Here is a 16,308-nt window from a genome sequence, read left to right as displayed (position 1 = left end):
TTACCATCAGGTGGCCCATAATATAATAACCTATGCCATAAAAAAAACTTGCCTTTAATATTATTGACATTTGAAACTAAACATTTTACTGAGACTAAATTGCAAGCAGTTTATTTACAATTTTTGTTTAAGTTGATATAAATTTCCAATTACGTATAAAATCTCAGCATAAAACTATCGGATAGTGAATCTATCGGATCTAAGAAAATATACCATTTTGGGTTTACACTGGTAAAAATACAAAACAGGATGATATTATGTCCAACTATTTCAATTCAAAATTTTATGCATATTATACGTATCAGTATAATACGCATAAAATTTTGTATATAATATTTAGGCCAATAGTTGTTGATGGTTTTGTTAATAACTTATTTATAATCCTGACACAGAACAAGTTTTAATTCAATATGATAACATGTATTAATTCACCGTGCACCTGTTTAATTGTTAAAACATCATTCAAGGGACGGGATTTGATACTAAATCAGATAATAATAATCGAATCTCCTCCAGATTTAAATGAAGTGATCAATCAGGGTGACAGTGCTCGTTGACAGGAGGGATTAAAAGAATCAAGTGCCGATTTTTTAATATTAAATGTACTTATATTCTACATGAATGAAATATTATATGACGTGTAACAATTTGTATATTGAACATGAATTGAACTTGTTCAATATTAAATAAATTTTATTTTTTAATTTATATAATAGTCATAACAGGATCTTTATTTTATATATTAATGATTATTTTTTAATTGTCAACAATTAATGTGTTATCGCAAAACGTATATATGTGGAGTGAGTTTCTCCAATGAGAGTGGAAGATAAAATCCGAAACAGCAATTTTACTTTTCATCAAAATTTGTTCCCAGACTTCTCTGAACATTTTTTTGATATTCGTTGTAGTTTGAAATGTCGTTATTTTCGCTCGCCTGAAAATCACCCTGTATACACGATGATATTTTCCACAAACAGTTAAAAGCAATTTGCCACTAAAACTGAATTACAGAAAAGCTATTAATTATTAAAAAATATTTCTCTAGATTATTTAGCCGTTGTCTATTCTTACTTTAATAAAATGGTTTCAATAAAATTTCTCTATAAAATCAATCGATTCCTTCTTTACACTAGGGAGTTGCTCTCTTGGGTAGATTGTATCTTTATCGACGTTTACCGGCAACTCAACCCACGATGTAAAACGCTGATAAGGTGTTTAACTGCTCCTGCGTTACTATAACTGTCAGAAATTAAAACTTTAATTATAATACTCTAATGATCTTTCAACAAATGATTTCAAAGTTCTTAGTTTTTTTTAATTCTTACTATGTAGTAGCTTTAGCTTTATATTATATTATAATCTATATATAGAATATCTTAAGGAGTATATGGGAGCGATATTCAAACCTCGTAGGATAGTGATAAGACATTTTATTGTGAACATATTTTTCTCATAATTCAGTATAGTTATTTAAGGATAATTTTTAAAAATACGAAAGCACACATTTAAATAGGTTAGTCGATGTGAAGCACATATATTGGCACCATAAGAAATATTAACCATTTCTTACATCATAGGTAAATGCGATGCCAACCATAGAATTAACATTTTATGACAATTGATTTGCTTCTGTAATTTCACTGGCTCATTCACCCCCATAATCCGAATAACTGATGAGTTAGTGACACCTATCGAGACAAAAGCCTCACGACCTGTAAGCTTCCTATATTACTTATGTACGTATAATATTTACTGTACAAATTAATATTTATATCAATACTAATTTGGTGATTATCCACGCATAATAATTAGATACTCGAGTGTATACACCGGGATAGGTACTGTTGGCGCATTCTTCACCCCATGATACAATACCAATCAAGCTCTTATCAACCACTAAAGGCCCGCCAGAATCGCCTTGACATGCGTCTCTTGGGGGGTTATTTGCAGAAGCGCAAATCATTCCTGATGAAATTCTAGCGATCATACGGTAGGCGCGCGAACACGCTTCTTGGGAGACGATATCCACGTTGGCAGCAAGTAGCGTAGAAGATGGTAAGCCACCATACTGAAAAATATTAATTTTTTTGGTGAATTGATATGAATATATATTGGTATCCCTAAATAATCGGTAGCCCAGTAAATCTTAACTGATAATTGCCCGAACCCAGGCATCGAACATCGAACCCAGGCAAGCATCAATGATTTTTTATTTACTCAAGTTGTTTTTGATAATTCATATCGTGTTCGATACTGAAGGAAAACCTAGTGAACTTCGAAACCTGCACATATCTCGGAAAATCTATCACATTCGAATTGGCCGACCAAAATTGGAGTAGCGTGTTGGAATAAGGCCCAAAGAATTTTACTCAAAAGGAGGCCGGTAGCAGGAAAGTTGTACAATTGTACATTGCGATTAAATTAGATATTTTTATTATTATTAACTATTTAAATTATATTTTCTAACCGATGTCACTCCAAATCCTGATACTAATGCACTTTTTCCAATTGGAATATTAAAATTGGGTTCGGCGATGAATACTGCGTCGACATTATTTCCGAAACTTATTTTAGTGGCCGTCACAAGCATTGCTATGTCATGTTCTAGTGTAATTACTGAATATTCCTCATGAACATAAACTTTGGATATTTCGTATGTATCGCCTCCGGACAGTCTGTTAGAGCTCCCAACCGTAATCCTAAGTGACGATGGATCGTACTCTATCCTGAAATATACAAAACAAAAATGTTTAGGGCTTGGAGTAATTCTGCATCTGCTTATTTATCATGTACTAACTATCTTATCAAATAAAATCTATCTAGTACGTACTTACTATTAAATTGTTTATGAAAATTTATATGTAAGAAAAAAAAGGTTTTTATAATAAAGTTATAATCAATTTAAAAATAAAATATGTACGTTTTAACACAATGTCCTGCTGTAAGCGCTGCTCTGGTTGTTATAACGGCGGCTCCACATGTGTAACTCCAACCCGCACTGGATTTTCGCCGTACAGCCGCGTGATATGGGACTTCGCTTATATCAATTATAAAGCCATTTACAATACGATTTGATCGATCCGATTCTGTTACCGGCGATGACGTGGCAAAGCTAGAAACTGAACTGATTGTTAATAAAGAAAATGTATATTTTGATAAAATAAGTGCTTCATGAAACACTATCTGAAATAAAATAAAATAGGCAATAATAAAATATTTCATATGATTTCACTATGATTTTCTCCAGACAGATTAGGCGGCCATCTTAAGAGTGCCTGCCCAATGATATACATACAAGTAAGTATATGTGACGTAGGACCTCCAGATCTGCGCCTTTATTAGCTACGTGGCATACTAACGTGGCAGTCGAGACCTACTTAGGCCATTTATTGTTTTAACACATCTAATATATACTATTTATATACCATCGAAATATATATATATTGTATCAAATTCCCTAAAGAATATATAAACAAATAGGTGTCTAATCGAACACGTACATTAAAATAAAATTAATTTCGAACGCTACTTACCTAAAAACAATAATATCACAAATAGTGCACTCATTGTAACTGAGATGAATAATACAAAATAGACAACTCAGATCTTTAAAAAAGTCTGATAAAATTTATCAATCGTACGAATTTTAGTATCTCGTCATATCTCTATAATAGATAGATTCTTAAGTTTATTTCGATTGTTATTTTGTTAAAATTTTACACTTATTTTAAACAAAATAAAATATAAAAAAACCTTTCTCATATTTCATAATATATTACACGCTAGTAAGTAAGCTGTTAATTACTATTGTGAAATAAAGGAAAGTTTTCGAAGGATTATAGAAAAAGCTGTTATCTACGGACGGTTCCGCGTCGATTGGTCATAGTCTTTTGACGATACGTTCAGTAGTATTCACGTGATTGACGCACAAAGAAAAAAGGCAGAGAAAAAATCCTTACAGTAGTCGCATATGATATACAACGACTAACATCACATCTTGTTTTGGTAATAAGCCATATTAACATTATATCCTCTCGGAAAACGGGTTGAAAATTGACAGCCAACTCTAGCGGAGCGCGCTTATTGGTCAAATCAAATAGCGCGCGCTTCCCCGGCTTCCTATTACACATTTCCGTCCCTTTTCTCGAAATCACTTCCAAAGTGAGAAACAAGTGGAAAAAAATACCTATAAATATAAATATGTCAAGTGTCCGAGTACTAAGCAACAATTAAAATAAAACTTACATAATTGAGCTATTTATTGTTGCATATTGTTATCTAAAATTATTTTGTTAAAATGAATATAGTGATAACTCCATCGGTTGTTTGTTGGTATTTATTCCCGCTGGGAGAAAGCTGTCTTTGTACAGTGGGATAGCTTACGAGCCATGATCAATTTAAATATTTGTATGTTTATGTCCTTATAATTAAAAAAAATATAACATCTTCAAGTACTTCCATATTAACCGTGTGTATAAAATATATATTAGTATCAGCGTTACCCGTAGAAGTCGTTCAAGATTGATTATTTAAAAAATGATTTGCCTTCATTCAAATGTCAAATCAATGAAGATTGAATGAATGAAATAAATCGATGTACTTATGAAAAAGTAAGGTCATAAGTAATCAAATTAAACTGTGTGAATTTGATTTTAACGTTCATATGTGTGGGGTTATATGTAGTTAATTATTTCAGTCTGTACGTCGGTTTTCCCATGCGTTATCTTGATACCGAGTTATTCATTTGGAAATAACGTTGAACTTATCTTGACTTTGTCAACAGTACTAATATAAATACCGTGAAATATTCATATATAACGTTAATAATCGACATTCGTCGAGTATATTGTGTATATATTGTACCTACATTTATAACTGATAAGATGTTAAATAAAACTGTATTATTATTTTTGGTTATTAAAAATTAAGTAACAATCGTTCAAATCAAAAGAAACAAAGTCATAAAGATATTATTGTTTATTAAGTGTTGCCATAATGCAGCAGTAATATGGTCTCACAAATAAGTGAATTTTGGGTTATTACTTAATTTGCCGTAAAATACAAAAGGAGCAAATTAAATTAATATCTTTTTAATATAGTACATTTGTTATGGACGGTGTTTTATTGGTAATTAAATCGATGTCTCATTTCCGAATATATGAATGAAACTGTTAAGGCAATCTTATCTCAATCTGATTTGAGCGATATTTAAAGATGAAATGATTGATTCATTTGTTAATGAGAAAAATATTACGTAAAACGAGGTTATTAAATTTATAATTGTACTTAAAATTATTAAAATTAAACATTATACTTAAAATTAAACATTAATTTTACGCTAAAACAAAACTGACTTTATACATTCTGTTACACGCGCAGATAATTTTTATTGATTTAAATGACTCCCCAGTTCAATAAAATGTATACAACTGATACTTATATATTATACTATAATATTTAACAGGTTTCATTCGTTTCTTAAATATATAGATGTATTAACTTCGTGTAGATTTTGAGGCAATGCTTACGTAACGCCATCTATTGTCCCGTAAGTAAACCTTTTTATGGTAGCCTTTCTTATCTGTGTGTATTCTTGCTATCGACATATTGGTTTATTAATTTTTACACGTGTATTTTTATGCCAATTACGTAAGTTTAATAGAGATTTTATTACAAGGATATCGTTAGTACCTACCTACATAACTGATAAATAGTAGTTAGTACATACCAATGAATATTCGCTGATGATTTTCCGAGTTTCTGTCGGATATAATTGTTTCAGGAAATTACGTAAACATTTTTTTTTTAATTTTTAAATAATTAAAAAGTATTAATTGTTTTGTTTAATGATAACTTTATATTTTAAGATGAAACACCTTTTTGGTTTGATTATTTTAATAAAAACTGTTTCAATATACTTAATCTCGTTTTATATTTTGATATTAAGATCATAACTTATTAAGTTAAACAAATTAGGTACTATGAGAAAAAAACACGTTCAGATATTAGATAATACGGTTATTGGGTAAGATAAGATAGCGCTAGTTAAATCAATGGAAGGCGGGTTCATGGGAGTTGCGCCCACGCAGCGCGCATTCCGGTGGGAGCCAAAGACCTTTCGTTTCCTGGATCACACACTACGAAATGGTTCATTATTCGAGACATTTCTAACGAATGATCTAATTTTAATGAGAAGCTATGTCCTCGACGCATTATACATTGTTAGTAAGATTATTAACAATGTAGATATGTTTGAACAATCATAAAAAAACTCATTTTCATCGTTTGCCTGTTTATGATTTTTTGTCGCGAAAATGAATTAAGAAATATTAAGTTACTGCAGAAATAGGTCCGTTTCTAAAATAGCATTTTAATCAGAGTTATTTTCTTTATAGCATGCAAACAGCGGTGATTAACAATGGATATGCAAAAGATAAACTTTCCTCAACATATTTGTGGTAAAAACTATTAAAGGCGCCATTTATTGCTATATTGCACGCAAGTGTAGTAACTTATACGACATGATTTTGAAGGTTCTTATTACTATTCAAAAGCTAATGTTTACGTGTGATTAAAAAACACATTTTATTTAAACGCTTGTATTAAAACGTTGACTGTCGATGGATAACTGATTACTTCCTGGTTTATAATCTTCATAAACACAAAATGACAACATTGAACCAAGGATTTTATTATTCGTTACAAAACATTTCGAAATTGACTTATTGGTAAAACGTAGTAACAATTTTATCCATCGATTTCGTTTTATCTAAGAGTCTGCATGATAACGATGTGGTTATGTACATTGTATTGTGCAACGATAAGAGATTGTCATTGCAATATTACATACGGTAGGAAACCAATTCTAGATGTTGAATATTTAATGCGTTTACTTAAATATTCGTTGGAAATAAACTTTAGCAGTAAACATTATAAGTATAATACTACATTTCTGAAATGACATTCCTTTATCTGGAACACGGGAAGAGGCTGATGTTGGTATCGAAGTATGTCTCAGTTTTATTTTCTATCGTAAAGCAGAGTTTCGCGTCGACGGCGTTCAACCGTGAAGGACGGTTTCATATCGTTCGCTCTGATTTGACGTCTGACTCCCAACCGCTAAAAAGTGTGGTTCAAGTGATAACAATTTAAAGGTTATGAAAACAACACATACAAATTTAGGAGGTTATTATATTACAAAAGGATATGACAATTATATATAATTAAAGGTCGTTGATGCAGAACAGAGCAAGCAATTTAGTGTTTTTTTACCGTACCGATAGACGTGAGATTAATATTTATTTAAAGATTTAATTGAATACTTATTACAATGACTTAGATATTAAAAAATAGTGAATATAAACGTAATTAGCATCTCATTAACAGTATCGACAGATGATGCTCACAAAAGCGGTTGACTTAGACCAAACTAAAATCGAGGTGTCAGATGTCTAACGAATTATTTTTGCTATCACTGCAACACTTAAATAGACAATTTATTGGACTATATCATATTGCTTATATTACATTTTTTTTTAAAACGACTCTGTAGTGATCCTCGTACTAGATGAATATTGTTATACCTGAGCTGTAATTGTCAATAACTCTTTTCGTAATCTGGATATGTGAATGCTAATCTGTTATATTTTTATTTTATATATTGTTTCGACCTAACCGTCAGATTTATTAAAGTTTTAATAAATAGTGATTTATTTTTTTGTTCTATTTATCTTTCGTAGTATACTTATTTTACATACGAGAGCGCCTGTTCTGAGAAGAGACGAGGAATCAGCGAGCAGTTACTCGTTTATTAGGATTGTAATAAATACTTGTATGTATATTAATTATTATTTATCTACGGTTAAATTTTGTGTACCTGCATGAAAGACAACAAGAACGAAATGTGTCAGCTCTTGCTTGAAGGGTATAATATTGACTAACTCGTACCAAAATAAATAGTTTGATTTTCTTTCGGAGTTTAAATCGGTAGCAATCTGTGTCAACAATAATCTTTACGGACTTGCTTAAAATTCTAATTAAAAGCCTTCAGTGTAATTTTTATTTGAATATTGATCATAGTTGATCTTAGGAATATTGAGATTAAGGCATAATTACATCGCCGTTTGTTTTAATTGTAAGAGTGAATTTTATATTTAGCACTTCAGTGGCTACAATTTACATATAGAATAAAGATTTTCACGTGAAACTGAGAATCTTAGTAAATTATTCGAGCCACTGGAGCGGCGATTTCCTATTTATGGCTCCCCGCTATTGTCTTTATTTGTATCAAGGTAGCAAGCGTAAAGAAATACGTGTTAGACAACTTTTTAAAAACCTCTGTTAATGTGATATTCCTCGAAACAAAATATACGAAGTGACGTGTGAGATAGACAATGGTATGTCATGCCAAATGTTATTTATTTTGACAATATTCTTTTTATTTTACCTGTGTTGACATTTCATTGGAAGCACTAAAAATACGTTTTTTTAATGTATAGGTAAAAGTTTGTTATAAAATTCTAACCATTCTTGCAAACAATTGAGCTGTAATTTTTAATACAAACTTACTTACTCATTTATAATTTAAATACTCAGTTATACTTACACATTACATTTTATTAGTATTAGTACAGATTAAATATGAGCCTGTTTTTAAAACTCGTTTTTTAATATCAATTTATTGATCATAAAATATTATCTTTACAGTGAATTAAAAATACATATTTAAAATATTGAGAAGTTATTAATATAAATATATTAATATCTTTTCTTTTACATAAAAAATACAATTCGACGTAACGCATTGTCAGTGCATACGTTTCTATTTTTCAATCGCAGCGTTCCGCCTTTCAATGCTTTCCTGTACTAATACGTGCACTGAACCATCATAACAAGCCCCTTCATCATACGGTTACTAGAGTTCAGTTAATACAATTGAAGTGGAAAAGGCACGTCCGACTATGGGTCTTCGTTAAGTGGTTTCTGTTTAGCGGAAGGCGCCTTGACTACGGACAATGGCCGCCGATCTACCTTCCCAGCTCATTACGTATTTACTATGAAACTTCTTTAGATTAGTTGTGAATTTTTTATTATACTAAAACGCATTGCGGAAGAAGACGATAAGTGTGTGAAAATATTAGGGTATTGAGATGGAACCATTTACAATGTAATGTTTCTTATTAGGTTTTAATGGGAAAAATACAGTTACGGATAGAAAAAAGAAACGGACCAACGATGAAAGTACTGAAACATAAAAAAACAATATTTATATAAAATGCCGTTTATGAACTATTACATAAGATACAAGGATGCTCATCTTTATATTATTATTAGGTGTGCCCGATGTTTCAATCGCTTCAATAATGAATTATACGTATGGTGTCTGTTTCTTTTTCGTTCTCCATTGCGAAGTACTAAAATTGATTCTAAAACGCTTTACTGACCGTGGTTTCGTAGCTTGTAACCTCTGTTGAAAACATGTTATACACTGGTGAACAGATCCCTTAGGAGATTTCTGCCGAACGCGTGAAAAGTACTTCATGGCTTGGGCCGTGGATGCGTTATGTTACGAAGCACGGATTCGTGTAGAAGACGGGCTTAAGAGAGTAAGATCCCACATTCCTCAGATTCTCCACCAGAGAGTCTTTTGAATGTTTCATTTGCGTATTAAAACAGATTAAATTAATCCAAGTATTTTGTCGACTAGGAAGGATATGTTTTTTAACCTAGATTTATTATACTACAAGGATTTCAATTCAAATAAATCGGAACTTTGAGATTCTCAAAACGGCACCTCAATGTGATAAATGAAAGAAGTTGAAAATATAATTGCAACATTCATTTACATATAAAGTTCCGAATGACGTGAATCAAATTAAATAAATTAATTAAATAAGGCAGAATCGATAAGGACCTTTGCTCTTTCATTGATTTTCGAACCGAAGTCACATTCTAAGTTCAACAAAATATGCGTTAACGTTCAACGAGTTGTGTGCTCATCTTTCTCGATTGCATCGTCTGCAAATCACACATCAATTGACGCCGACTATTATTATGATAGGTAAATAGGTAAATCTAATGGCATTTAAGTCGACTCACAGCCATTGCGTCAACCGAACGATATGACTGACATTTGTGCCTTCGACTATTGGTCAATCGCTCACAATGAGGTAACGAAATAATTGAGACTAATCTAGTAATAACAGATTGTGTGCTATTGTATTATACAAGGTGACATCATCAAATATTTCTTTGCTTATGTTTAGTTAAGGAACCATTAATGTATTACGTCACACAAAAACGTCACGAATACCCTATTCGAAAAATAAAAAAACCTTGGTTTTTACTCAGCTCTTGATCAATGTGACCGTCATTCTCTATGATATCACAATTTACAATTTTATACCGAACTATTTGATACGATATTGTTTTCGCCTTGTTTTTGTACTTGGCGAACTACCTCCGACTCCTTAGTTTGAGAATATTTTGGGTCCGTGATAAGAATTATTTTCTAATTTAGTTTTAGGTATGTATTCCTTCTTACTAAGTCCGTTGATTAATCTAATATGATGATAAAACGATTTACTGTTATTTTATTTAAAGTGTCGCATTAAATTACTCTGAATAAAAATCATATGTTAATATGGTTTTATAATTTATTTAATTCAATACCGGCCGCAGTCCATAATTCATTGTCTGCAGCACGAGCACGAGTGTATTCATTTGACGCGGCAGGTTAATGTAAAATTCAGATGTGTCTACATTGTATATTTATGGATTCATTATTATTTACGCTATCACATACCCGCAATCATTTACTATATCAATTGTTATATTATTCTGATGCGGTTACATTATTTTTATTATTACCTATCTGAGTGCGCTAGCTCGCTCGTGTATAACGAGAATATAATATTTTGATGTTTTTTTAGGCCTTTTTTAACAAGTATTTTATGTTTCTACTTTAAATGGTTAGCCATGACCGATATATTGAAATCATCTATATTTATAATTTTATCTGTACTTTAACAAACAGCTATTCGTTGGGGTTGCAGTTGTATTTTAGCTATACATAGTCAGTTATAATATATATACATATAAAAAATGGGCTGTTTCTAAGTACAAGTAATGAATTATCTATCGAGAAATTGAAGAAATCGTTATTTAATGGTTAGTAAAAATATTACTTATATTATATAAACGCATTGTTTAATAGAAATAAAAACAAATATAAAAAAAATTAAAATTCCGCATTTGTTTTAAATTATGCAATTGAGCAACGAAGAGAATTGCAAGAATATAAAATCTCCAAGAAAAGTACCAGAGATAATATTTTGTTTTTAAATACGTTACAGTTCAATTATTGTATCTTCTTTTAATGCATGTAAAATCCTCGAAAACATTCATACACGAACGTATGCACATCCATAAATAGGGTAAAGGTTGGTTTCGCCGATGCTTCGTATAAGGAAATAACCTTGACGCTCTTTATTTCGAGAATAAAACATTAAAATAAATAAACTTCAGCTACAATTTGTCACGTGTCATATACGACTTGACTTGGTTTGTTAATGTTTAAAAACTATATAATTGTATAACATTTTACTCGCTCCGTAACTCCTAATAAAAAGTATTAAGTATTAAAAAAAATATATAAAAAAAATTAAGAGCAATAATGAAAACAAAAATAATTCAAATATAATTTAATATATAAAATATTCCATAGCTAATTTGATTCGATGAAGTTAATATACCATTATAAGACCTAATATTCCCAATAAAATCTTACGCATCCTGAAAAAATAAATAAATTAGAATTATTATTCATTTAAAATATTTTTTTACTGTAATCTATATGGATTTATAATTAGATATAGTATAGAATATAATTCATGTGTATTAAATTCTGCGCTTATCAATTACTGGGTAAGTGATGTCCACAGCTTCGACTGACTTTTAGTACAGCGGTTTCAGCCTACAATCAATCTGCTCAATTATTTTTACATTTTTTTTATAAAATAAGTTCCTTCGTTAGCTTTAGTCAACATTTGTGATAAGACTAGTGGTCGCCCACAGCTTCGCTCGCGTTTCAGTTGTTTCATACCAATCTTCATAAAATTCAGTTCAATGGTATGGCCTTGAAAGAGCAACAGATTCTTTAATATTTATTATATTATAGATTTTGCGATAATCGGTTGCACAAAATACAACATTGCGCTTTTTTCTTTCTCACATACTTATTTTTCAAAATAACTTCCTCAGTCAACGTCACTCAGTGTAGTTAGTAGTACTGTCTACATTATATGTTAATTAATATCTTCAGCGGTATATATTGAGCATTACCATGTCAGTCAATTTATAGCTATATCCTGTACATAAAATTCGATTCAATATCAATCCAATGGGCGTATAATGACAACATTAAAATGAACCACCAAAAACTGTAGATCAACCTGTATTTTTTTATGCAATGGTTTATTTTACTGTTTCCGACTATAGTGTTCTTTAGCCTTGAAATTTTGATAGTTACTTTGAAGAAATAAAAAAATCTGAAGGTGTTATATTAGCGTGGGTGACGTAAACTAAACTAATGAATAACATTGTCTTATTACTTAAAATGGAAGTACAAGTTTTTCTACGTGTCATTTTCAACAGTACATTTGACATGCAAATAGTGATGTGGGCGAGTTGTTACTCCAATTTTACACACATTGTTCATTTTTAACCGATAGTTTGTTCAACTTAACTACGAGAACAAAATTGCATGAAAACGTTAAAAAATTTACATTATAAAAGTTAAATACAACCACAACAATACTCTTAAACGTACATCAAAGCCTAACTTATAGCAACTATGATTTTAAAAGGGACAATATGTCCAACTAGAGCTATTGTTGTTTCATCTAAATTTGTACAATACAACAGTTTACAAACGATTACGTGTTCATAGTTTGTAAAGGTAAATGATAAATATATTTGCATTTAGGCGTCCATACCTCCACACCTACTACACGTATTTGTTTCACAATAATTGGCTCTTTGTCACTGCAAGTTACGGTTTCGAATTACTCGTTGATGTCATCGAGTGATCTGAAGTGATTTAATTTTCCAGTTTCATGCCTCACTAGCTGTGATTACGGCTAGCGTGCAGCCGGACGACTAGCGCGACGGGTCCATATCTTAATACCCAGATGTTATCTTGTTTATTTACATATATTTCGACGTGAAACAATAAATGTTAATACTGGACATAACAAAGAATTCTTAAAATCGAGTAGAGAATGAGCGCTGCTGAGTTTTACCAAACAAGGCTGAAGGCCTTGGGATCCACTCGGCGGTATTGGTTGTTTTAATATAGGTAATTGCGGTCTGATTAAGAATTGTGTCTGACCGCTACACCCACGTCGTTTGATGGCCGGTCGACTAATTCTGTTACACTTTTTATTGAGTCTACCTACTCGGCACGAACGCTAGGACAAACTGATTCCACGCTTACGATAATAATAATTAATAAAATCTAGGCTAAGTTGATTATTGCGATGTGATGTCATGTGTACGACAAGCTGTTTTAAAGGTCATCTGGCACATTAAATCAATCAGCTAAGCGAGTAATTTGTACGTGTTATATTCTCGCGGAGTAATATCTAGACTGAGTTTAGAAGTCTTATATTATTATGACAATACACATAAACTCAATATAAGTCATCCATCTAACTTTTAAACACGTATATACGGAAGAAGCTACATACCACAACCTGTAAACCAGGTAATGTAGATTAGTATTATACAACATCAGTGTGCTATAGGTAACACAGATTATTAAGAAATATCATAGTGATCCACAGACTAAACATTGGACCAATCTATCCGCGCTGGCTTTATTTAATAAACTCGTCTTCCATCTCTCGGAATGTATTCAGATCGCTTTGTTATCACCGGATATTGAACTAGTTTAATGTCACCGACGCGGTTACGACACGATGTCTATTATATTCGAAATTTAATGTAAAACTGATAACATAAAAGGCGTTTTTCATTTAACATAATATTAAGCCCGTAAAATATTGTATATGCATATTATTATGTTACGAGGAAATTACTTTGTTTTATTTGAAATAAATATGTATATATTATCAGTATTCTTTGCACTGAAGTTAAAACCGTACGCAAAATTTAAAATTTTCGGTTTTAATGTATTTTATTTTTCTAGGAGCAATTACAATTTTCCTTAAGTGAAATTGTTAATAACCATTTTTTCTTCATACAATATTTATAATATGTTTCAATGTCACGCGTAGATACAGAATTCTCTAAGTGCATTGCTGGGAGATACTATGCAATTACAAGAATATTATTACAAGAAGAATGATATTACAAGAATATACAAAGTATAAACTATTGTTAACCCTTATAACGTCATAATATAACATCGCAAGATTTAAAGGATGATTTGCATGATCGACATCGAAGACCACAGGATCGCCGACGCGCCACATAAACCGATTTTTACAATAACGTTTATATTTAGTAATTCATACATAAAAACATTTAATCAAGAATTGCTCTTACAAGTACTTTTGAGTCGTCATGTTAGATAGTTTGAAATACTCTATACTATACTACTACTAGTTTAGGTACTTAAATAATAATACTTGTTTCTTAATCAAGGATCTTAACTCCACGGTTTGTTATTAAAAATACTTTAACTAATGGTTATACATAGGATATAGGACAATTTTAATATAGGTTAATATAATCCAACTGAAGTCTACAACGTTCTGCGTCAAAGTCGTGCTTATCCATGATTGACTATATATTTTTAACATATCAAAATTCAGAAATAATTGTATTTCCATAAAGTCTAGACATACTTAACGAATGAAAACTAACGATGAATCCAGTTAACAGAAATAAACGTAAACGTAACTTAGGATTAAAACGTTTATTTATTTAAATAGCTTTGATGTCAATAACATTACATGCGACATTATATTTAAGATAACAATAAAACATTACCTTAATAAAATACTGTAAAGCTATATTATTGCAAACACGATATTCATTTTGGAGTAAAAATCTATTCACTTACGAAGGCGAGTCCACGTTGAATTAATTAAATTTTAATAAAATATATTTTTAAAAAATAAAATCATATTCGTATTATTTTTTGTTGTCCTTATTATTAGTTCTCTCACGCACACTTAGACATGTCACTCACTCATACTAATGCACGTTGATTGTAAACTTTAACGTGGAACGCCTTCGTAAGTGATCTTTATTCTAGTTTGTATCATTGATTTGACATAAATTTATTGTTTATTGGACAAGGAGAACGTTTTTATTTAGCTAGAGCTTTTTCCTTACTCGTCAAAATAAATCAGTAGCGAATTTATTATCCGCATATTCTAACGTTATTTTTAGACAAATAATAATTTATCTTTTTTCAATCGAATAAATAACCTATATTTAGTCCATCAAATAACTGTAGCTAACAGTTAACCGAGGTTCTCGAGCTTGGTTAAGATGACCGCCCGATTAATACCTATAACGGCGTTTAGGCTATGGTGAACATGATTTTTTTCTATAACAACTGTTTTTATATTTAAATATCGGTGAACACTATAATATGCAATTGCTTATCATTTAATGATACATCTTTGGGCTATTTTTATTTTATCCTGCTAATTGTAAATGCTAATTATTACCAATAGCTTCAGTTTCAGACAATGGAAACTAATCTCCTTCAATATATAACCATATGTAGTCAAGATTTGTTTATTCAAAATATATTTGAGACTGAGAAATCTATAAATATAAAAGAGAAATATCCCTCACTGATTAATCATGAAATCCAAGAAACTATAACACCTATAAACATGAAACTTGGCAGGTAGTTCTCTTATAGGGTGTAGATATCCGCTAAGAATTTTACGAAACTCAACCCCTTAAAGGATAAAACGGTGTTTTATAAATTTCGCGCAGGTAAAGCCGCAGGTTCAGCTAGTATTATATAAAATGCGTACAATCTAATAAGTATTTTTAGTTAATAACGCCACAAAGATCCGAGCAATCTATATCATTTCTCTTCTTTGAAAAACTTTGCTTTTGCTGTACTTTAAGGTCTTCGATACTTCAATTTTTTTCCAAAATAAAGGTTATACCAATCTCTCTACCATTATCTCGGCTAAAACTTTTTAAATAGTAAGTACGTTTTATAAAATAGTTTAGTAATTAAATTTTGAAACATAAAAGATATCGTCTTTTTAAGACCGACGTTCTTATCCAATATTGTAATTTGACAATCAG

General features: G+C 30.8%; 1 protein-coding gene across 1 annotated transcript; it reads right to left on the bottom strand.

Moving 5' to 3' along the window:
- Positions 1–1,677: 1,677 nt before the first annotated feature.
- LOC113401234 (trypsin-3-like) lies at positions 1,678–3,661 on the bottom strand. Its single transcript, XM_026641070.2, has 4 exons — positions 3,537–3,661; positions 2,924–3,122; positions 2,471–2,729; positions 1,678–2,071 (listed from the first exon to the last, which is right to left on the bottom strand). The coding sequence occupies exons 1-4, from the start codon at positions 3,568–3,570 to the stop codon at positions 1,772–1,774; spliced, it is 792 nt and encodes a 263-aa protein (XP_026496855.1). The 5' UTR covers positions 3,571–3,661; the 3' UTR covers positions 1,678–1,771.
- Between the last annotated feature and the right edge of the window lie 12,647 nt (positions 3,662–16,308).

This window comes from Vanessa tameamea, chromosome 7, assembly GCF_037043105.1.
Source record: "Vanessa tameamea isolate UH-Manoa-2023 chromosome 7, ilVanTame1 primary haplotype, whole genome shotgun sequence".
In the NCBI taxonomy this organism is placed as follows: domain Eukaryota; kingdom Metazoa; phylum Arthropoda; class Insecta; order Lepidoptera; family Nymphalidae; genus Vanessa; species Vanessa tameamea.
The sequence above is the reverse complement of the archived record's forward strand: the minus strand, read 5'-3'. Positions and strand labels throughout refer to the sequence as shown.